Source organism: Balaenoptera musculus, chromosome 13, assembly GCF_009873245.2.
Source record: "Balaenoptera musculus isolate JJ_BM4_2016_0621 chromosome 13, mBalMus1.pri.v3, whole genome shotgun sequence".
In the NCBI taxonomy this organism is placed as follows: Eukaryota; Metazoa; Chordata; class Mammalia; order Artiodactyla; family Balaenopteridae; genus Balaenoptera; species Balaenoptera musculus.
Genome location: NC_045797.1, coordinates 26,383,778 through 26,400,328, shown reverse-complemented (window position 1 = coordinate 26,400,328; position 16,551 = coordinate 26,383,778). Strand labels below are relative to the sequence as shown.

Here is a 16,551-nt window from a genome sequence, read left to right as displayed (position 1 = left end):
CTCACCCTTGCTTAGGCCCCGCCCTCCACAGCCCAGGCCTTTCCCCCCCCCCCGTTTTTCTTTCTTTTCCCTCCTCCTCTTTTTTACTATTGCAGTACTGTTGTACCTTCCAGTTGTTGCCTCATCTATATTTTTATTTTTATATTCTTTCTAACATCTGTTAGTTTCCCAGTCTAATTTTATTTTTTACTTTGTTATTGTTCTTTTTTTTTTCTTTTTGCCACCCCATGTGGCTTGTGGGATCTTGGTTCACAAGCCGGGGGTCAGGCCAAAGCTCCTGCAGTGGGAGCTCCAAGTCCAAACCACTGGAGTAACAGAGAACCTCAGACCCCAGGGAATATTCATCAGAGTGAGATCTCACGGAGGTCCTCATCTCACCAGCCTACAAACTCCAGTTTTGGAAGTCTCAGGCCAAACAACCAGTAAGACAGGAACACAATCCCACTTATAAAAAAAAAAAATGAGACAGCAAAAAAATATGTCACAGATGAAGGAGCAAGGTAAAAACCTACAAGACCAAATAAATGAAGAGAAAATAAGCAATCTACCTGAAAAAGAATTCAGAGTAATGATAGTAAAGATGATCCAGAATCTTGGCAATAGAATGGAGGCATGGATTGAGAAAATACAAGAAATGTTTAACAAAGATCTAGAGGAACTAAAGAACGAACAAACAGAGATGAATAACACAATAACTGAAATGAAAAATACACTAGAAGGAATCAATAACAGAATAACTGAGGCAGAAGAACGAATAAGTGAGCTGGAAAACAAAATGGTTGAAATAACTGCCTAGGAGCAGAATAAAGAAAAAAGAATGAAAAGAATTGAAGACAATCTCAGAGACCTCTGGGACAACACTAAATGCACCAACATTAGAATTACAGGGGTCCCAGAAGAAGAAGAGAAAAAGAAAGTGTCTGAGAAAATATTTGAAGAGATTATAGTCAAAAATTTCCCTAACATGGGAAAAGAAATAGTCACCCAAGTCCAGGAAGCACAGAGAGTCCCATACAGGATAAACCCTAGGAAAAACACAACAAGACACATATTAATCAAACTAACAAAAATTAAATTCAAGGAAAAAATATTAAATGCAGCAAGGGAAAAACAAACAATAACATACAAAGGAATCCCCATAAGGTTATCAGCTGATTTCTCAGCAGAAACTCTGTAGGCCAGAAGAGAGTGGCAGGATATACTTAAAGTGATGAAAGAGAAAAACCTACAACCAAGATTACTCTACCCAGCAAGGATCTCATTCAGATCTGATGGAGAAATCAAAAGCTTTTCAGAAAAGCAAAAGCTAAGAGAATCCAGCACCACCAAACCAGCTTTACAACAAATGCTAAAGGAACATCTCTAGGTGGGAAACAAAAGAGAAGAAAAAGACCCTCAAAAACAAACCCAAAACAATTAAGAAAATGGTAGTAGGAACATACATATCGATAATAACCTTGAATGTAAATGGATTAAATGCCCCAACCAAAAGACACAGACTGGCTGAATGGGTCCAAAAACAAGACCCGTATATATGTGCTCTACAAGAGACCCACTTCAGACCAAGGGACACATAGAGACTGAAAGTCAAGGGATGGAAAAAGATATTCCATGCAAATGGAAATCAAAAGAAAGCTGGAGTAGCAATACTCATGTCAGATAAAATAGACTTTAAAATAAAGACTGTTAAAAGAGATAAGGAGGGACACTACATAATGATCAAGGGATCAATCCAAGAAGAAGATATAACATTGTAAATGTTTATGCACCCAACATAGGAGCACCTCAATACATAAGGCAAATGCTAACAACCATGAAAGGAGAAATTGACAGTAACACAAGAATAGTAGGGGACTTTAACACCCCACTTACACCAATGGACAGATCACCCAAACAGAAAATTAATAAGGAAACACAAGCTTTAAATGACACAATAGACCAGATAGATTTAATTGATATTTATATAACATTCCACCTGAATGTGGCAAAATACACTTTCTTCTCAAATGCACATGGAACATTCTCCAGGATAGATCACATCTTGGGTCACAAATCAAGCCTTGGAAAATTTTTAAAAATTGAAATCATATCAAGCATTTTTTCTGACCACAACGCTATAAGATTAGAAATCAATTACAGGAAAAAAAACTGTAAAAGCACAAATACATGGAAGCTAAACAATGAACTACTAAATAACAAAGAGATCACTGAAGAAATCAAAGAAGAAATTTAAAAATACATAGAAACAAATGACAATGAAAACACGATGACCCAAAACCTATGGGACACAGCAAAAGCAGTTCTAAGAGGGAATTTTATAGCAATTCAATCTCACCCCAAGAAAAATCTCAAACAATCTCACCCTACACTCAAAACATAGAGAAAGAAGAACAAAGAAAACCCAAGTCGGTAGAAGGAAAGAAATCATAAAGATCAGAGCAGAAATAAATGAAATAGAAATGAAGAAAACAATAGCAAAGATCAATAAAACTAAAAGCTTGTTCTTTGAGAAGATAAACAAAATTGATAAACCCTTAGCCAGACTCATCAAGAAAAAAAGTGAGAGAACTCAAATCAGTAAAATTAGAAATGAAAAAGGAGAAATCACAACTGACACCACAGAAATACAAAGGATTATAAGTGACTACTACAAACAACTATATGCCAATAAAATGGACAACTACAAAGAAATGGACAAATTCTTGGAAAGGTACAATTTTCCAAGACTGAACCAGGAAGAATTAGAAAATATAAACAGACCTATCACAAATAATGAAATTGAAACTGTGATTAAAAATCTTCCGACAAACAAAAGTCCAGGACCAGATGGCTTCACAGGCGGATTCTATCAAACATTTAGAGAAGAGCTAACACCGATCCTTCTCAAACTCTTCCAAAAAATTGCAGAGGGAGAAACACTCCCAAGTTCATTCTACAAAGCCACCATTACCCTGATACCAAAACCAGAAAAAGACATCACAAAAAAAGAAAATTATAGACCAATATCACTGATGAACATAGATGCAAAAATCCTGAACAAAATACTAGCAGACAGAATCCAACAAAACATTAAAAGGATCATACACCATGATCAAGTGGGATTTATCCCAGGGATGTAAGGATTCTTCAGTATACGCAAATCAATCAATGTGATACACCACATTAACAAATTAAGGAATAAAAACCATATGATCATCTCAATAGACGTAGAAAAAACTTCTGACAAAATTCAACACCCATTTATGATAAAAACTCTCCAGAAAATGGGCATAGAGGGAACCTACCTCAACATAATAAAGGCCATATATGACAAACCCACAGCAAACATCATACTCAATGGTAAAAAACTGAAAGCATTTCCACTAAGGTCAGGAACAAGACAAGGATGTCCACTCTCACCACTCTTACTCAACATAGTTTTGGAAGTCCTAGCACGGCAATCAGAGAAAAAAAGGAATACAAATTGGAAAAGAAGAAGTAAAACTGTCACTGTTTGCAGATGACATGATACTATACATAGAAAATCCTAAAGATGCCACCAGAAAACTACTAGAACTAATCAATGAATTTGGTAAAGTTTCAGGATACAAAATTAATGCACAGAAATCTCTTACATTCCTATACACTAACAATGAAAAATCAGAAAGAGTAATTAAGGAAACAATCCCATTTACTATATATGTATATATATATATATATATATAATCCCATATACTATAATAAAATATGTAGGAATAAACCTGTCTAAAGAGGTGAAAGACGTGTACTCAGAAAACTATAAAACACTGATGAAAGAAATCAAAGATGACATAAACAGATGGAGAAATATACCATGTTCTTGGATTGGAAAAATAAATATTGTGAAAAAGACTATACTACCCAAAGCAATCTACAGATTCAATGCAATCCCTATCAAACTACCAATGGCATTCTTCACAGAATTAGAACAAAAAATTTTACAATTCGTATGGAAACACAAAAGACCCCGAATAGCCAAACAATCTTGAGAAAGAAAAACAGAGCTGGAGGAATCAGGCTCCCGACTTCAAACTATACCACAAAGCTACAGTAATCAAGACAGTATGGTACTGGCACAAAAACAGAAATATAGATCAATGGTACAGGATAGAATGCCCAGAGATAAACCTACACACATATCACCTAATTTACAACAAAGGAGGCAAGAACATACAATGGAGAAAAGACAGCCTCTTCAATAAGTGGTGCTGGGAAAACTGGACAGCTACATGTAAATGAATGAAATTAGAACACTACCTAACACCATACACAAAAATAAACTCCAAATGGATTAAAGTCCTAAATATAAGACCAGACACTATAAAACTCTTAGAGGAAAACATAGGAAAAACACTCTTTGACATAAACCACAGCAAGATCTTTTTTCACCCACCTCCTAGAGTAATGGAAATCAAAAGAAAAATAATCAAAATGGGACTTAATTAAACTTAAAACTTTTGCACAGTAAAGGAAACCATAAACAAGACCAAAAGACAACCCTCAGAATGGGAGAAAATATTTGCAAATGAAACAACGAACAAAGGATTAATCTCCAAAATATACAAACATCACATGGAGCTCAATATCAAAAAAACAAACAATCCAATTAAAAATTGGGTGGAAGACATAAATAGACATTTCACCAAGGAAGACATACAGATGGCCAATAGGCACATGAAAATATGCTCAACATTACTAATTATTAGAGAAATGCAAATCAAAACTACAATGAGGTATCACCTCACACGGGTCAGAGTGGCCATTATCAAAAAATCTAGAAACAGTAAATGCTGGAAAGGTTGTGGTGAAAAGGGAACCCTCCTGCTAACGCATATATATGGAATCTAAAAAAAAAACGAAAAAAAAATGGTACTGATGAACCTAGTTCCAAGGCAGGAATAAAGACATAGGCATAGAGAATGGACTTGAGGACACGGGGTGGGAGGGGGAAGCTGGGGCGAAGTGAGAGTAGCATCGACATATATACACTACCGAATGTAAAATAGTTAACTAGTGGGAAGCAGCAGCATAGCACAGGGAGATCAACTCCGTGCTTTGCAATGACGTAGAGGGGTGGGATAGGGAGGATGGGAGGGAAGCTCAAGAGGGAGGGGATATTGGGACATATGTATGCATATGGCTGATTCACTTTGATGTACAACAGAAACTAACACAGTATTGTGAAGCAGTTATACCCCAATAAAGATCTATTTTTTTAAAAAATCAAGGGGGAAAAAAAGACCAAAAACCCTATAGAAAAATGGACAAAAGACATAAACAGATAATTCAAAAAATATTTTTAAATGGTCCTTAAATATATAAAAATATGCTCAACTTTACTCATAATTAGAAAAATGAAAACTAAGACTACACCAACATACCATCTCCCACCTTTAGATCAACAAAAGCTAAAAAGTATGACAACACATTCTGTTGGTGAGGCTACATTTCCATTCATTGCCGGTAGAACGCACAGTGGTACAACACATTTGGAGGGGAATTTGGCAGTATCTAACAAAACTGCTTAGGCATTTACTTTTGACTCACCATTCCCACTTCTAAGAATCCAATACCCTGAAGATATACCTCTAACAATATAAAAATGCATACATATATACAGGATTACAAAGCTGTTATACAGTCTTTCTAGATTTTTATTTTTGATGTTTAGGATATGTTTTAGGACTTTCTTCAGTTTCTGTGCCTTTTTTTTTTTTTTTTTTAACATTTCCTTACTCTACCTAACTCCCCAATAAGTCTTATATTCTTTCTTGGTTCCTCCTACTTTTGTTTTCACCTCAGAGTAGATCTCTCAGCTCGCTTGGGCATTAAAGAGACAAAATTCCTTGGTCTAGTTCTCAGGGCCTCACCAACAGATTTAATGCCTTCCTAGCCCCACTTCCTCCTTTTCCTAAATAAGCATTTCCCTACTCTCCTTCCCCACCTCGGTGCCTATGAAAGCACTTCTTCCCAGTCCACTTTTCTAATTTGCGTTGCAATTTACATTAAATGCTTTTTGTTTATAGAATATGTAAATTAGTTTGTGCAGGAAAAGAAGGCTTTTAAAATACCTTCTATGTCTAGTGTTTCCCAGGTCAAACTATGCTTTAGAAGTTGGTAAATCTCAATCAGTAGTGATCAACCCCTTTTGCAGGTGGGTTGCATTTTTTCCTCAGTAAAATGAAAATAGAGCTAATTGAGACCCATAGATAAAATATTTTTTCTTACACCTTGACTTTATTTAAGAGAAAAATGTCACCAGAAAAAGAAGAAAGAAATGGCACTGGCATTTAGTAACTAAAATGTTCGTGTGTAGACAGCTGGGAGGCAGCTTTCTAATCTTTCATCCATTATAGTTGCATGATGCTTTAAAGTCTACAAAGTGCTTTCAGGTGTCATCATTTCATACTCAAATGAACACTAAGCCTAGGTATTACTATCATTCCCACTTTACAGATGAAGAAATTGAGCTTAGAGAGATGAAGTGACTGGTCTAAGGTCACAGAGCAAGTTAGGAGCAGAAGGGCTAAGATTAGTTTATTCTGTGCAGTGCAGCACTTACTGAGCTCCTGTTGTATTCCAGACACTGTGCTAGTGCTGAGGGTGCAGAGGTGGATAAGGTGCTACATCTGGTATCCACAGGCATAGAGACACCCTTCATAACCAGGACCCTCTTTACTGCACCTGCAGGATCTCCTTTCTATTTGGGCTAGCCAGGGCAGGGCAAGTCAGGCATCTCAAAGCAGGATAGGATGGGAATTCCCTGGTGGTCCAGTGGTTAAGACTCTGCACTTCCACTGCAGGGGGCCCGGGTTGAATCACTGGTCAGGAACTAAGAAGCCATGCAGCTCGGCCAAAAATAAAAAAAAAAGCAAGATTGGATGGCAGGGAATATTGTCAACTCCTTGTCACAGGGTGTTGCTCCCACAGCTCCAGATGTGTGGGGATCAAGTGCAGCTTCTCCCTTAGAGAAGTCCCTACCACCAATCACAGGCTTCTTCACCCTTAGAAACACACAGGCCTGAGAAAAAGCATTTCTGAGAAGATTACTTTCCCAGCCAAAGTAATTGCTCTGGAAACATTTTCTTTCCTAATTCATCTTCTTACTAAGGGCTGAAATATTTGGAATTAGGTTGGGACATGTCTCAGAGCTAGAGGTTCCACAGGTCCCTATTTTGTCTCTAATAATGTAAATCATCCATCGTGAATCATTCGTATTTCATTCTTTAGTTAACAGTCAAGCCTTTTTTTTTTTTAGCCCACCTTAGGCTGCACCAGCTTGACCCTCCATCATAAAACTCTCTGGGTAGCTGACTAGGGCTGGAAAAGAGGCATGTCCACTACAAGCTGAGGGATCTCTGCTTGTGTTCTGCTCATGGGACTCCCAGATTCCTCTCCCATCTTTCCACCACTGCCCACTACCACCACAGAACAGGAAAGCACGTGTGGGAGGTCTGGGCTGAGACGTGGGCATCCCACACAAGCTAATAGTTCGGCACACCTTCAAACAAATATTTTTAAAATACTAATTCAACAATTGTTTAGGAGCCAAAGGCTACAAAGAGGAAGAGAAAGGAAAGGAGTACTGGTTCTGTTCTGCCCAGTCCTGCACACTTCCCTAAGCAGAGCCAAAGCCTTGCAGTAATGGAACCCACCCTTCTTAGAAATAGGTGTAGTGACTACCTGTTGTTACATGAGTGTGTTCCTTTGTGGGGGTCTCATCCTTCACCCCAGCAGTTTGTGCCAGTCCTCCCTTCCTCCCTTCTGCTTTAGCCTTCTTGCTATTCCTCCAATATACCAAGCTCGTGCTCACTTGAAGACCTTTGACCTTGCTGATTCCTTTATAAGGAACAATCTTCCCACAGATGTTTTCATGAATCAGTCCTTCACTTGGTTCAAGTCTCTGCTCAACTATTACATTCTTAGAGCATACTTCTTCCCTGGCCAGCCAAGATAAAGGTTCACACACACACACACACACACACTTATCCTGATTTATTTTTCTTCATAGTTACCTATTATTATCTGTAATTGTTTTCTGTTATATTTGTTTATTTTCTGTTCTCCCACTAGAATGGTAAACCATGAAAGCAGAGAATTTGTCTTTTTCTTTGTTGACACCAAGCAGTGCCTAGCTCATAGAAGGCACTAAATAAATAATTATTTGAATGACAAATTAAATGAATGAATAAGTGAATGAATGAATGAATGGCAACAGTACTCTCCTGGGAGGGTATAGTTCTGGGAAATAAATTTTCTCTATCTCATTACACTTCTACTGATGTTTTAACCCCTCTTATAGACTGGGGCCGTAGGAAGATGATCACCACTTGGTCAGTCCTGTGCTCACTTCTCTGCAGAGGACACGCTGCCTTAACCCCCACTACCCCTGCCACCTCCTTTCAAGGGGCTTCTCCTTTTTCCCAGGGTCCAATCATTACCACCACAAATGAGGCATATGAGTTCCGAAAGACAAGCTAGACTGCCCCTAACATTTTGAGCTGTCAGAGACTATCCCCTTGCAGTTATTGATTTAAAGACAGTGGTTGAATGACCTGCACAGTTGTTCCTGAGCAAACTTTGTCTGCTCTGATTTCTTATCCTAGTTGTTAACATCCTGAAGCCACTCCTGTATTCACAGAGTAGACAGCACTGATTGTAAACTGACCCAGGAAGGCTAAGGTACCATGATTATATAGTTTCTGTAGTGGTTTTTGACATTTTTGGGGTCACAGAGCTCTTCTGAGAATCTGATAAAAGCTAAGGTCCTATCCCCCTCCTCCACCCCTCCAAAATACACCTATACACATATAGACAAAATTGTATACAATTTCAGGGGTTCCCAGAACCCCTGAAGCCCATCCATAACACCCAAGGATGGGTGACATGATGGTCATTTAGAAAGAAATAGGTTTGCCCTATAGGTCAAGACCTTTGTGGGACTGGGGAGGATGTGCAGGACTGGCCAGGAGCATCGTTATCCTGGGCTTCTACTTTAGACATTCTATGTCAAGAGAGAAATATAGCCATTATACACGTAAGTATGTGTTAAAGTGTTAAATTCTCCCATTTTAAACACATTTCAATTTTGTAACCCTATTTTAGGGTTGACTTCTGAGAAGGATTGCTTTAGGCATTACCTTACTACCTTTAGGCTTTCTTAGTCTTTCCCATTATTGTGCCTCTTCCAGAAAAGCTTAGCTCAGTGAAGGATGTCGCTGCTCATGGCCACAGGGAGGCAGGGTAAGTCCAAAAACTGAATGTGAATGCCGGCTGCAGCTAGACTGCAACAGACTAGGCCTTCCTCGCTTGTCAGGAGCACCCAGACACTCAGAGCTGCCACCTTCACTCCAGTAACCTTTCTAATTCATAACAGTGTGACCAGTCCCTGCTAGCCAGTCAATATGGAAGCTGTTCTTCAACGTCTGAGAAGTCTCCTTCCCATTCCGCAGGTTTAGTACATTTAGTTATATTTGTGAGGAACACAGGACCAGGTGTTGATGTTCTTACGTATGTTGGTGGCAGGGAGAAAGTCACCGAGATAAGTGATTGGAAAAAAAAGAATTTTAAAAAAGGAAAACACATTCTTTTCCTATAAGAGCAAATAATTTTGTTGATGAGAGAGAAGGAAGAAAATGCCATTTGTTAGACCTACTGCATGCCATTCATGCAGGTAATCATCTCACTTCTTATGCCTCCTATAACTATGAAATAGGTTGTGCTATCCACACTTTGCCCAAAGTCACATAGCTAACAACTTTCAAGCCACAATTCAAACCCTTGTCTTTCCACTACATTCCACCACCTTTCATTAACTCAAAAAAAGTTAAGAAAACCCTTCAAGAGAAACAAAGTAACAAGTATTGGAATCTGGAGGAGCTGCAGGCCATGGATTGACAAGAGTAATAAAAGCACTAAGGAAGGAAGTCACGTGACAGGGAGACTAGCTCAGTTGAAGCAGAAGAGTTACAGGAAAAAGTAATGAGAGCTGAGGAGGAGGGAGCAATTGTTTAACTCAACAGGCATTTGCTAATCTTCAGCTCTCTGCAAGCTGCTGAGCTGGGGGGTGGAGGGGTGGGGGTGTTGATAGGTTCTCAACAGGTAGAGAAGAGGAGGAATGTATTGATATGAGCCATACAGAGTAAGGGAAGAATGGGGGTTTTGAGGAATAATGAGTAGTAACAAGTGGTACAGAATGAGTGAAGGGGGGCTTCCCTGGTGGTGCAGTGGTTGAGAGTCTGCCTGCCAGTGCAGAGGACACGGGTTCGAGCCCTGGTCTGGGAAGATCCCACATGCCACGGAGCAACTGGGCCCGTGAGCCATAATTACTGAGCCTGCGCGTCTGGAGCCTGTGCTCCGCAACAGGAGAGGCCGCGACAGTGAGAGGCCCGCGCACCGCGATGAAGAGTGGCCCCCGCTTGCCGCAACTAGAGAAAGCCCTCGCACAGAAACGAAGACCCAACACAGCCATAAATAAATAAAAATTAAAAAAAAAAAAAAAAGAGTGAGTGAAGGGAATAAAAATGACAGCAGGAAGGCAGTATGTGCTCTTTAGGAAAGGAAGGATCTGATGAAACTATGTTTTAGAAAAATTAACTGGTAGTAAGAAGTACCAGAGGGGAAAGAATGGAGTTTGACGGGACAGCTAAGAGGCTACTGCCATAATCCAGGCACAAGGAAATGACTGCCTGGACCAGTGACAGAGAATACGGAAAAGAAGTTCTCTCTCTAAAGTGTTCTGGTTTACACATTATTCTTTAGCTTGGATAATGTGACTGTTTCTGAGAAGGTCCCCTCAAATCTGAAGCATAGCACCTCTATGGCGATTACCTGAGAACTTTTTCAAAGGAAGAAGCTCTGCTCTGTGGCTCTTCCAAGAACCTGTAGGTTAAGAAGTTGGAAAGAGCTCTCATACCATATACAAAAATAAACTCAAAATGGATTAAAGGCTTAAATGTAAGACCTGAGACCATAAAACTTCCAGAAGAAAATATAGGCAGTAAGCTCTTTGACATCAATCTTAGCAATATTTTTTTGAATATGTCTCCTCAGGCAAGGGAAACAAAGCAAAAATAAACAAACGGGACTACGACAAACTGAAAAGCTTTTGCACAGTGAAGGGAACTATCGACAAAATGAAAAGGCAGCCCACTGAATGGGAGAAGATACTTGCAAACGATATATCTGAAAAAGGGTTAATATCCAAAATATACAATGAACCTATACAACTCAACATCAAAAAACGAACAACCCGGGGCTTCCCTGGTGGCACAGTGGTTAAGAATCCGTCTGCCAATGCAGGGGAGACGAGCTCAAGCCCTGGTCCGGGAAGATCCCGCATGCCATGGAGCAACTAACCACGTGCACCAAAACTGAGCCTGCACTCTAGAGCCCGCGAGCCACAACTACTGAAGCGCGTGTGCCTAGAACCCCTGTGCCGCAACAAGAGAAGCCACCTAGATGAGAAGCCCGTGCACCGCAACGAAGAGTAGCCCCTGCTCACCAAAACTAGAGAAAGCCCATGCACAGCAATGAAGACCCAACACAGCCAAAAATAAATAAATTAAATAAATAAATTTTTTAAAAAAACAAAAAAATGAACAACCCAATTTAAAAATGGGTAAGGGACCTAGATAGACATTTTTCCAAAGAAGACATACAGAAGGTCAACAGGCACATGAAAAGATGCTCAGCATCACTAATCATCAGGGAAATGCAAATCAACATCACAATCACTTCACACCTGTCAGAATGGCTATTATCAAAAAGACAGCAAATAATAAATGTTGACAAGGATGTGGCGAAAAGGGAACCCTCATGCGCTGTTAGTGGGAATGTAAATTGGTGCAGCTACTATGGAAAACAGTATGGAGTTTCCTCAAAAAATTAAAAATAGAACTACCATATGATCCATCAGTTCCACTCCTGTGTGCTTATTCAAAGAAAAAACACTAATTTGAAAAGATATATGCACACTTATGTTCATTGTAGCACTATTTACAGTAGCCTAGACATGGAAGAAACCTAAGTGCCCATCAATAGATGAATGGATAAAGAAGATGTGGTATATATACACAATGGAATATTACTCAGCCATAGAAAAAAAAGAATGAAATCTTGCCATTTGCAACAACATGGATGGACCTAGAGGGTATTATTCTAAGTGAAATAAGTCAGACAGAGAAAGACAAATACTGTCAGATTTCACTTATATGTGTAATCTAAAAAACAAAACAAATGAACAAACATAACTAAACAGAAACAGAGTCATAGATATAGAGAACAAACAGGTGGTTGCTGTAGGGGAGGAGAGTAGGGAGAGCAGAGAAATAGCTGAGGGAGGGTAAGAGGTACAAACTTTCAATTACAAAATAAATGAGTCACAGGTATGAAATGTACAGTGTGGGGAATATAGTCAATAATTATGTAATATCTTTGCATGATGACAGATGGTAACTAGACTTACCGTGATGTTCATTTGGGGATGTATAGAAATATCAAATCACTATGTTGTGTACCAGGACCTAACAGTGTTGTAAGTCAATTACACTTCAAAAACCAACAAACTCATAGAAAAAGAGATCAGATTTGTGGTTACCAGAGGCAGGTGGTGGGGGAGGGTGAATTGAATTAAGGTGGTCAAAAGGTACAAAATTCCAATTATAAGATAAATAAGTAAGGTACAACATAATAAATATAATTAACACTGCTGTATATCATATATGGAAGTTGTTATAGAGTAAATCCTAAGAGTTCTCATTACAAGGAAAAATTTTTTTGTATTTCTTTAATTTTGTATCTATGAGATGATAGATGTTCACTAAACTTATTGTGGTAATCATTTCATGATGTGCATAAGCCAAGTCATCATACTGTACACCTTAAACTTACACAGTGCTATATGTCGATTATATCTCAATAAAACTGGAAGAGAAAAAAGAAGTTGGAACGAACTTTAGCAACATTGATGGAGTGTCTGCAGGGAAGATTGGCATTTTCCTTCACAGAGGCAACATGTTTCAGGCCTGGTTCTTCAGCTTTACAGAATCAGAAAGTTGATTTTATCAATATCCTCTCAGAGATAGAGTCACCTTATCAAGCTCAAGACTAAAGTATTAGCCAGAATATTTTAGAGGAAGAACCATAACCACTATAATCACCAAGAAGAGCAGAAACTTGACAAACACATCCTGCCATCGGGATGCCTCACTGAGCCAGCACACCCTCTCCTCTGAGCCACGCTTGGATGATGGCTGCCAGCATCTGCTGCTGTTGCTCCCTTCCTCTGTGCTCCATTTCTGGCCAACCCTCTCCCCTTCTAATGGACACATTCATTCTTTGGATAAGCCAGTACCATCCATAGGCTCTAGCCAAATCTTTCTCTGGTCTGTAAGCCATTCTCCTTTTTTTTTATTTATTTATTCTTTTTATGGTTTTTATTTATTTATTTAATTTATTTTTGGCTGCGTTGGGTCTTCGTTGCTGTGCTCGGGCTTTCTCTCCAGTTGTGGCGAGCGGGGACTACTTCTCCTTGCAGTATGTGGGCTTTAGGCACGTGGGCTTCAGTAGTTGCACACAGGCTTCAGTAGTTGTGGCATGCGGGCTCAGTAGTTATGGCGCACGGGCTTAGTTGCTCCACGACATGTGGGATCTTCCCAGACCAGAGCTCAAACCCATGTCCCCTGCATTGGCAGGCGGATTCTTAACCACTGTGCCACCAGGGAAATCCCCATTCTCCTTTTTAAGGTGACTGTTTTTCATCGACCTCATCACTCTGTATTGATTTTATTGTTTAATTATTTGAGGAAACGCCTATTGTTCTTATTTCCAGATTCTCAACTTTGCTATTGTCCCCATGTACTGCCCATGGTAGGAATTTCTAATCTTCAACCCTTTCCCTGGAGAGAAAAAAACACTTATTTGCCTTATCCAAAATTCTGTTGTTTGAACTTGAAGCAATATTATCCTCTCTACTTTTTGAAATCCTTTGTTCAATTTCATTTATTTAGTTCTATATCTGCTTCCTTATGCTTTAATAACCATTTTGCCTCTCTGAAGAGAAGCTGTTCAGTCATTTCCATACTTCTTACTCAAGTTGAAGTCCAGGCTCAGAAAAATTACTTCTTGTTTTGCCTATGACACAATAAGTTCCACATTATTAAAAAGAACGTTTCTCTTCACTCATGAGGAATGTTTCTTTGACAATGACTTCATATTTATCACTGTAGTACCTGAAAACATAGTAGAGCAGATGAGATTTTAAGGAGAAATGGTCAAGAATAATGTTGCTTTATAAACTCCTTAAGGCAAAGAATATCATATACCTTTGTATATTATTTCATCTTCTATGTAGTACATAATTAATATTATTGCTTGATGCAATGAATGAAATAGCTAGTAAGCTAATGAACCCTCATAACAATCCACAGAAGATGGTAGAGGTTTTTTTTTTTAAGTGAAAGCGACTTTATTTAGAGAGATACACATTCCATAGGCAGAATGTGGTCCATCACAGAGGGCGAGAGCAGCCGATGGTACAGTTTTAATTATACTGGTCAAAGAGAAATGCATTTGGTGCCCCTTTTCAGCCACAGAATAAGTCGATAAATATAACATGAAGTCACTTAAGTCTCACCACACTTTCCCTGCGTGGGTGCCAATACGTTGGACTGAAGCCCTTTGTTTCCTGTGGAGAGTCTGCCACCTCGGCAGACTTGTCCTCAGGAATGTCGTTCTAGAAATAAACCAGCTTTCTCCTTGGGGTCCATGAGTCATACATAGAAGTTAATTCATTGGAGCAACTGGCTTTTCTTAGGCCCTTTGTAAAAGTATTTCAGAGAGTCCCTCATGGTGAGGCAAAAAAAAGTCAGGTTCCTCTTCAGTTTCTTTCCAGCTCTTGTCTCATTTCCTCTCTCAGTGCTTCCTCCATCACCTTATACTTGGCTTTTACTGACAAACTTTACCTCCAGACCTAGATCCCAATTCCTGAGCTAGTGTTGCCTAAAGAAGGAAGTAGACCATCAAAGTCTCATTACCCCACCTACCTAGTCTCATTCATTCAGATTTGGAATCAAATCACACTCCACCAGACCATCCCTGTCTTCTTGGCTGCTAATCACACTTGTGAGATATAGTATGTCAATGGCAAACTTGTATAATCTGTGTCAGAAGGTGGAGCTCAGGAATTCATCTTTTTTTCTTTTAGTCTTTTTTAAATTTATTTTTTTATAGCAGAGGTAATAACTGAATACATTTTCACTGTGAAACAACAACATAAAACTGAAGTCCCCCTTGTTAACTAAGTATTTAACTTGCATTGCTATATTATTTTTGGCTGTTCTTGTATTCTAGACTTTTTAAAAATATTCAATACAAGAAATACATGAATACAATAAAATACAAACAGTATAGAAGTATGAATAATAAAAAGTGAATGTATCTCAGAACTCTACCCCATTTCCTGTCCGCTGTCAACAGTTTGATAATAGCCTTCCAGAGCTTTGTAAGAGGCATTTCCATACATATGTATGCACTTAGGCTAACAGTTTTATTTTTATATAAATGGGTCCATACCATACATCTGTTCTAGAACTTTCTTTATTCACTTACTATCTCCTAGCTTTCCATGTCAGTACATTTAGCTTTACTTTGTTAACAGCTGTATAATACTCCACAGTCTGTGCCATAATTTATTTAAACATTCCCCTATTGATGGGCATTTGAATTGCTTCCTGTTTGGGGTTTTGATTGTTTGTTATCGCAACAGTGCTGTACTGAACATCTTTGCATATGTTTCTTTGTGTACTGTCCAAGAACGTCTCTAGGCTAGATATCTAGAGGTGGAATTGATGGATCCAAAAATGGGTGCATTTAATATTTTATATTTTTCAAAATTTGTAATTAAAGAATTAAACACTTTAACCACTGTTTCCCTTTCTTCTGCAGAGAGTTCTATCCTGGGAACTGATATTGACCTTCAGACTATAGACAATGATGTTGTCAGCATGGAGATTTTCTTCAAAGCCTGGCTGCATAACAATGGAACAGACCAAGAACATGTCCACCTTCTTCTTCCTTCACGGAGTTTCAGCAGCATTTCCAGAGCCAGAGATAATCCAAGTACACAACCCCCAAAAAACATATTATATAGATAATAATTATCCTAGTCTAGGATTAGGACTCTAGATTGGAGAGTCATCAGAATACAGAGTAGCTGAGGTTTAGGGATTGGAGGAGGATTGGATGATGCTCTCCATGTAAGCATGAGGAGTAAGAAAAGAATTTCTAAAAAGTAACCACCACAGTTAGAAAATTGAGCCTGATTAAGCCCAGACAGCAAGAGCCAGTTAGTTTCAGTATAAAGACTTAAACACCTCAATAATAGGGCATCAGCTACACTACATAAGAGCACAATGAATCATATGTTTTCTCAAGTTTTCATTTTTGATGCAGCAGATATTATTGACATTATAATTTCAGGTAAGCTGGTACCTTGACAATATCAATAGGGCCTGTGAGGAGAGGAAAAGAACC

The 16,551-nt window shown here is 38.8% G+C and overlaps 1 protein-coding gene across 2 annotated transcripts in view; it reads left to right on the top strand.

Moving 5' to 3' along the window:
* The window catches only part of LOC118906416 (meiosis 1 associated protein), an 84,995-nt gene that overhangs the window by 43,969 nt on the left and 24,475 nt on the right, over nt 1-16,551 (top strand). For both annotated transcript variants that reach the window (XM_036873947.1, XM_036873946.1), the window contains one exon: nt 15,964-16,137. In XM_036873947.1, coding sequence (XP_036729842.1) covers nt 15,964-16,137 — 174 coding nt within the window. The remainder of the gene's footprint in view (nt 1-15,963; nt 16,138-16,551) is intronic.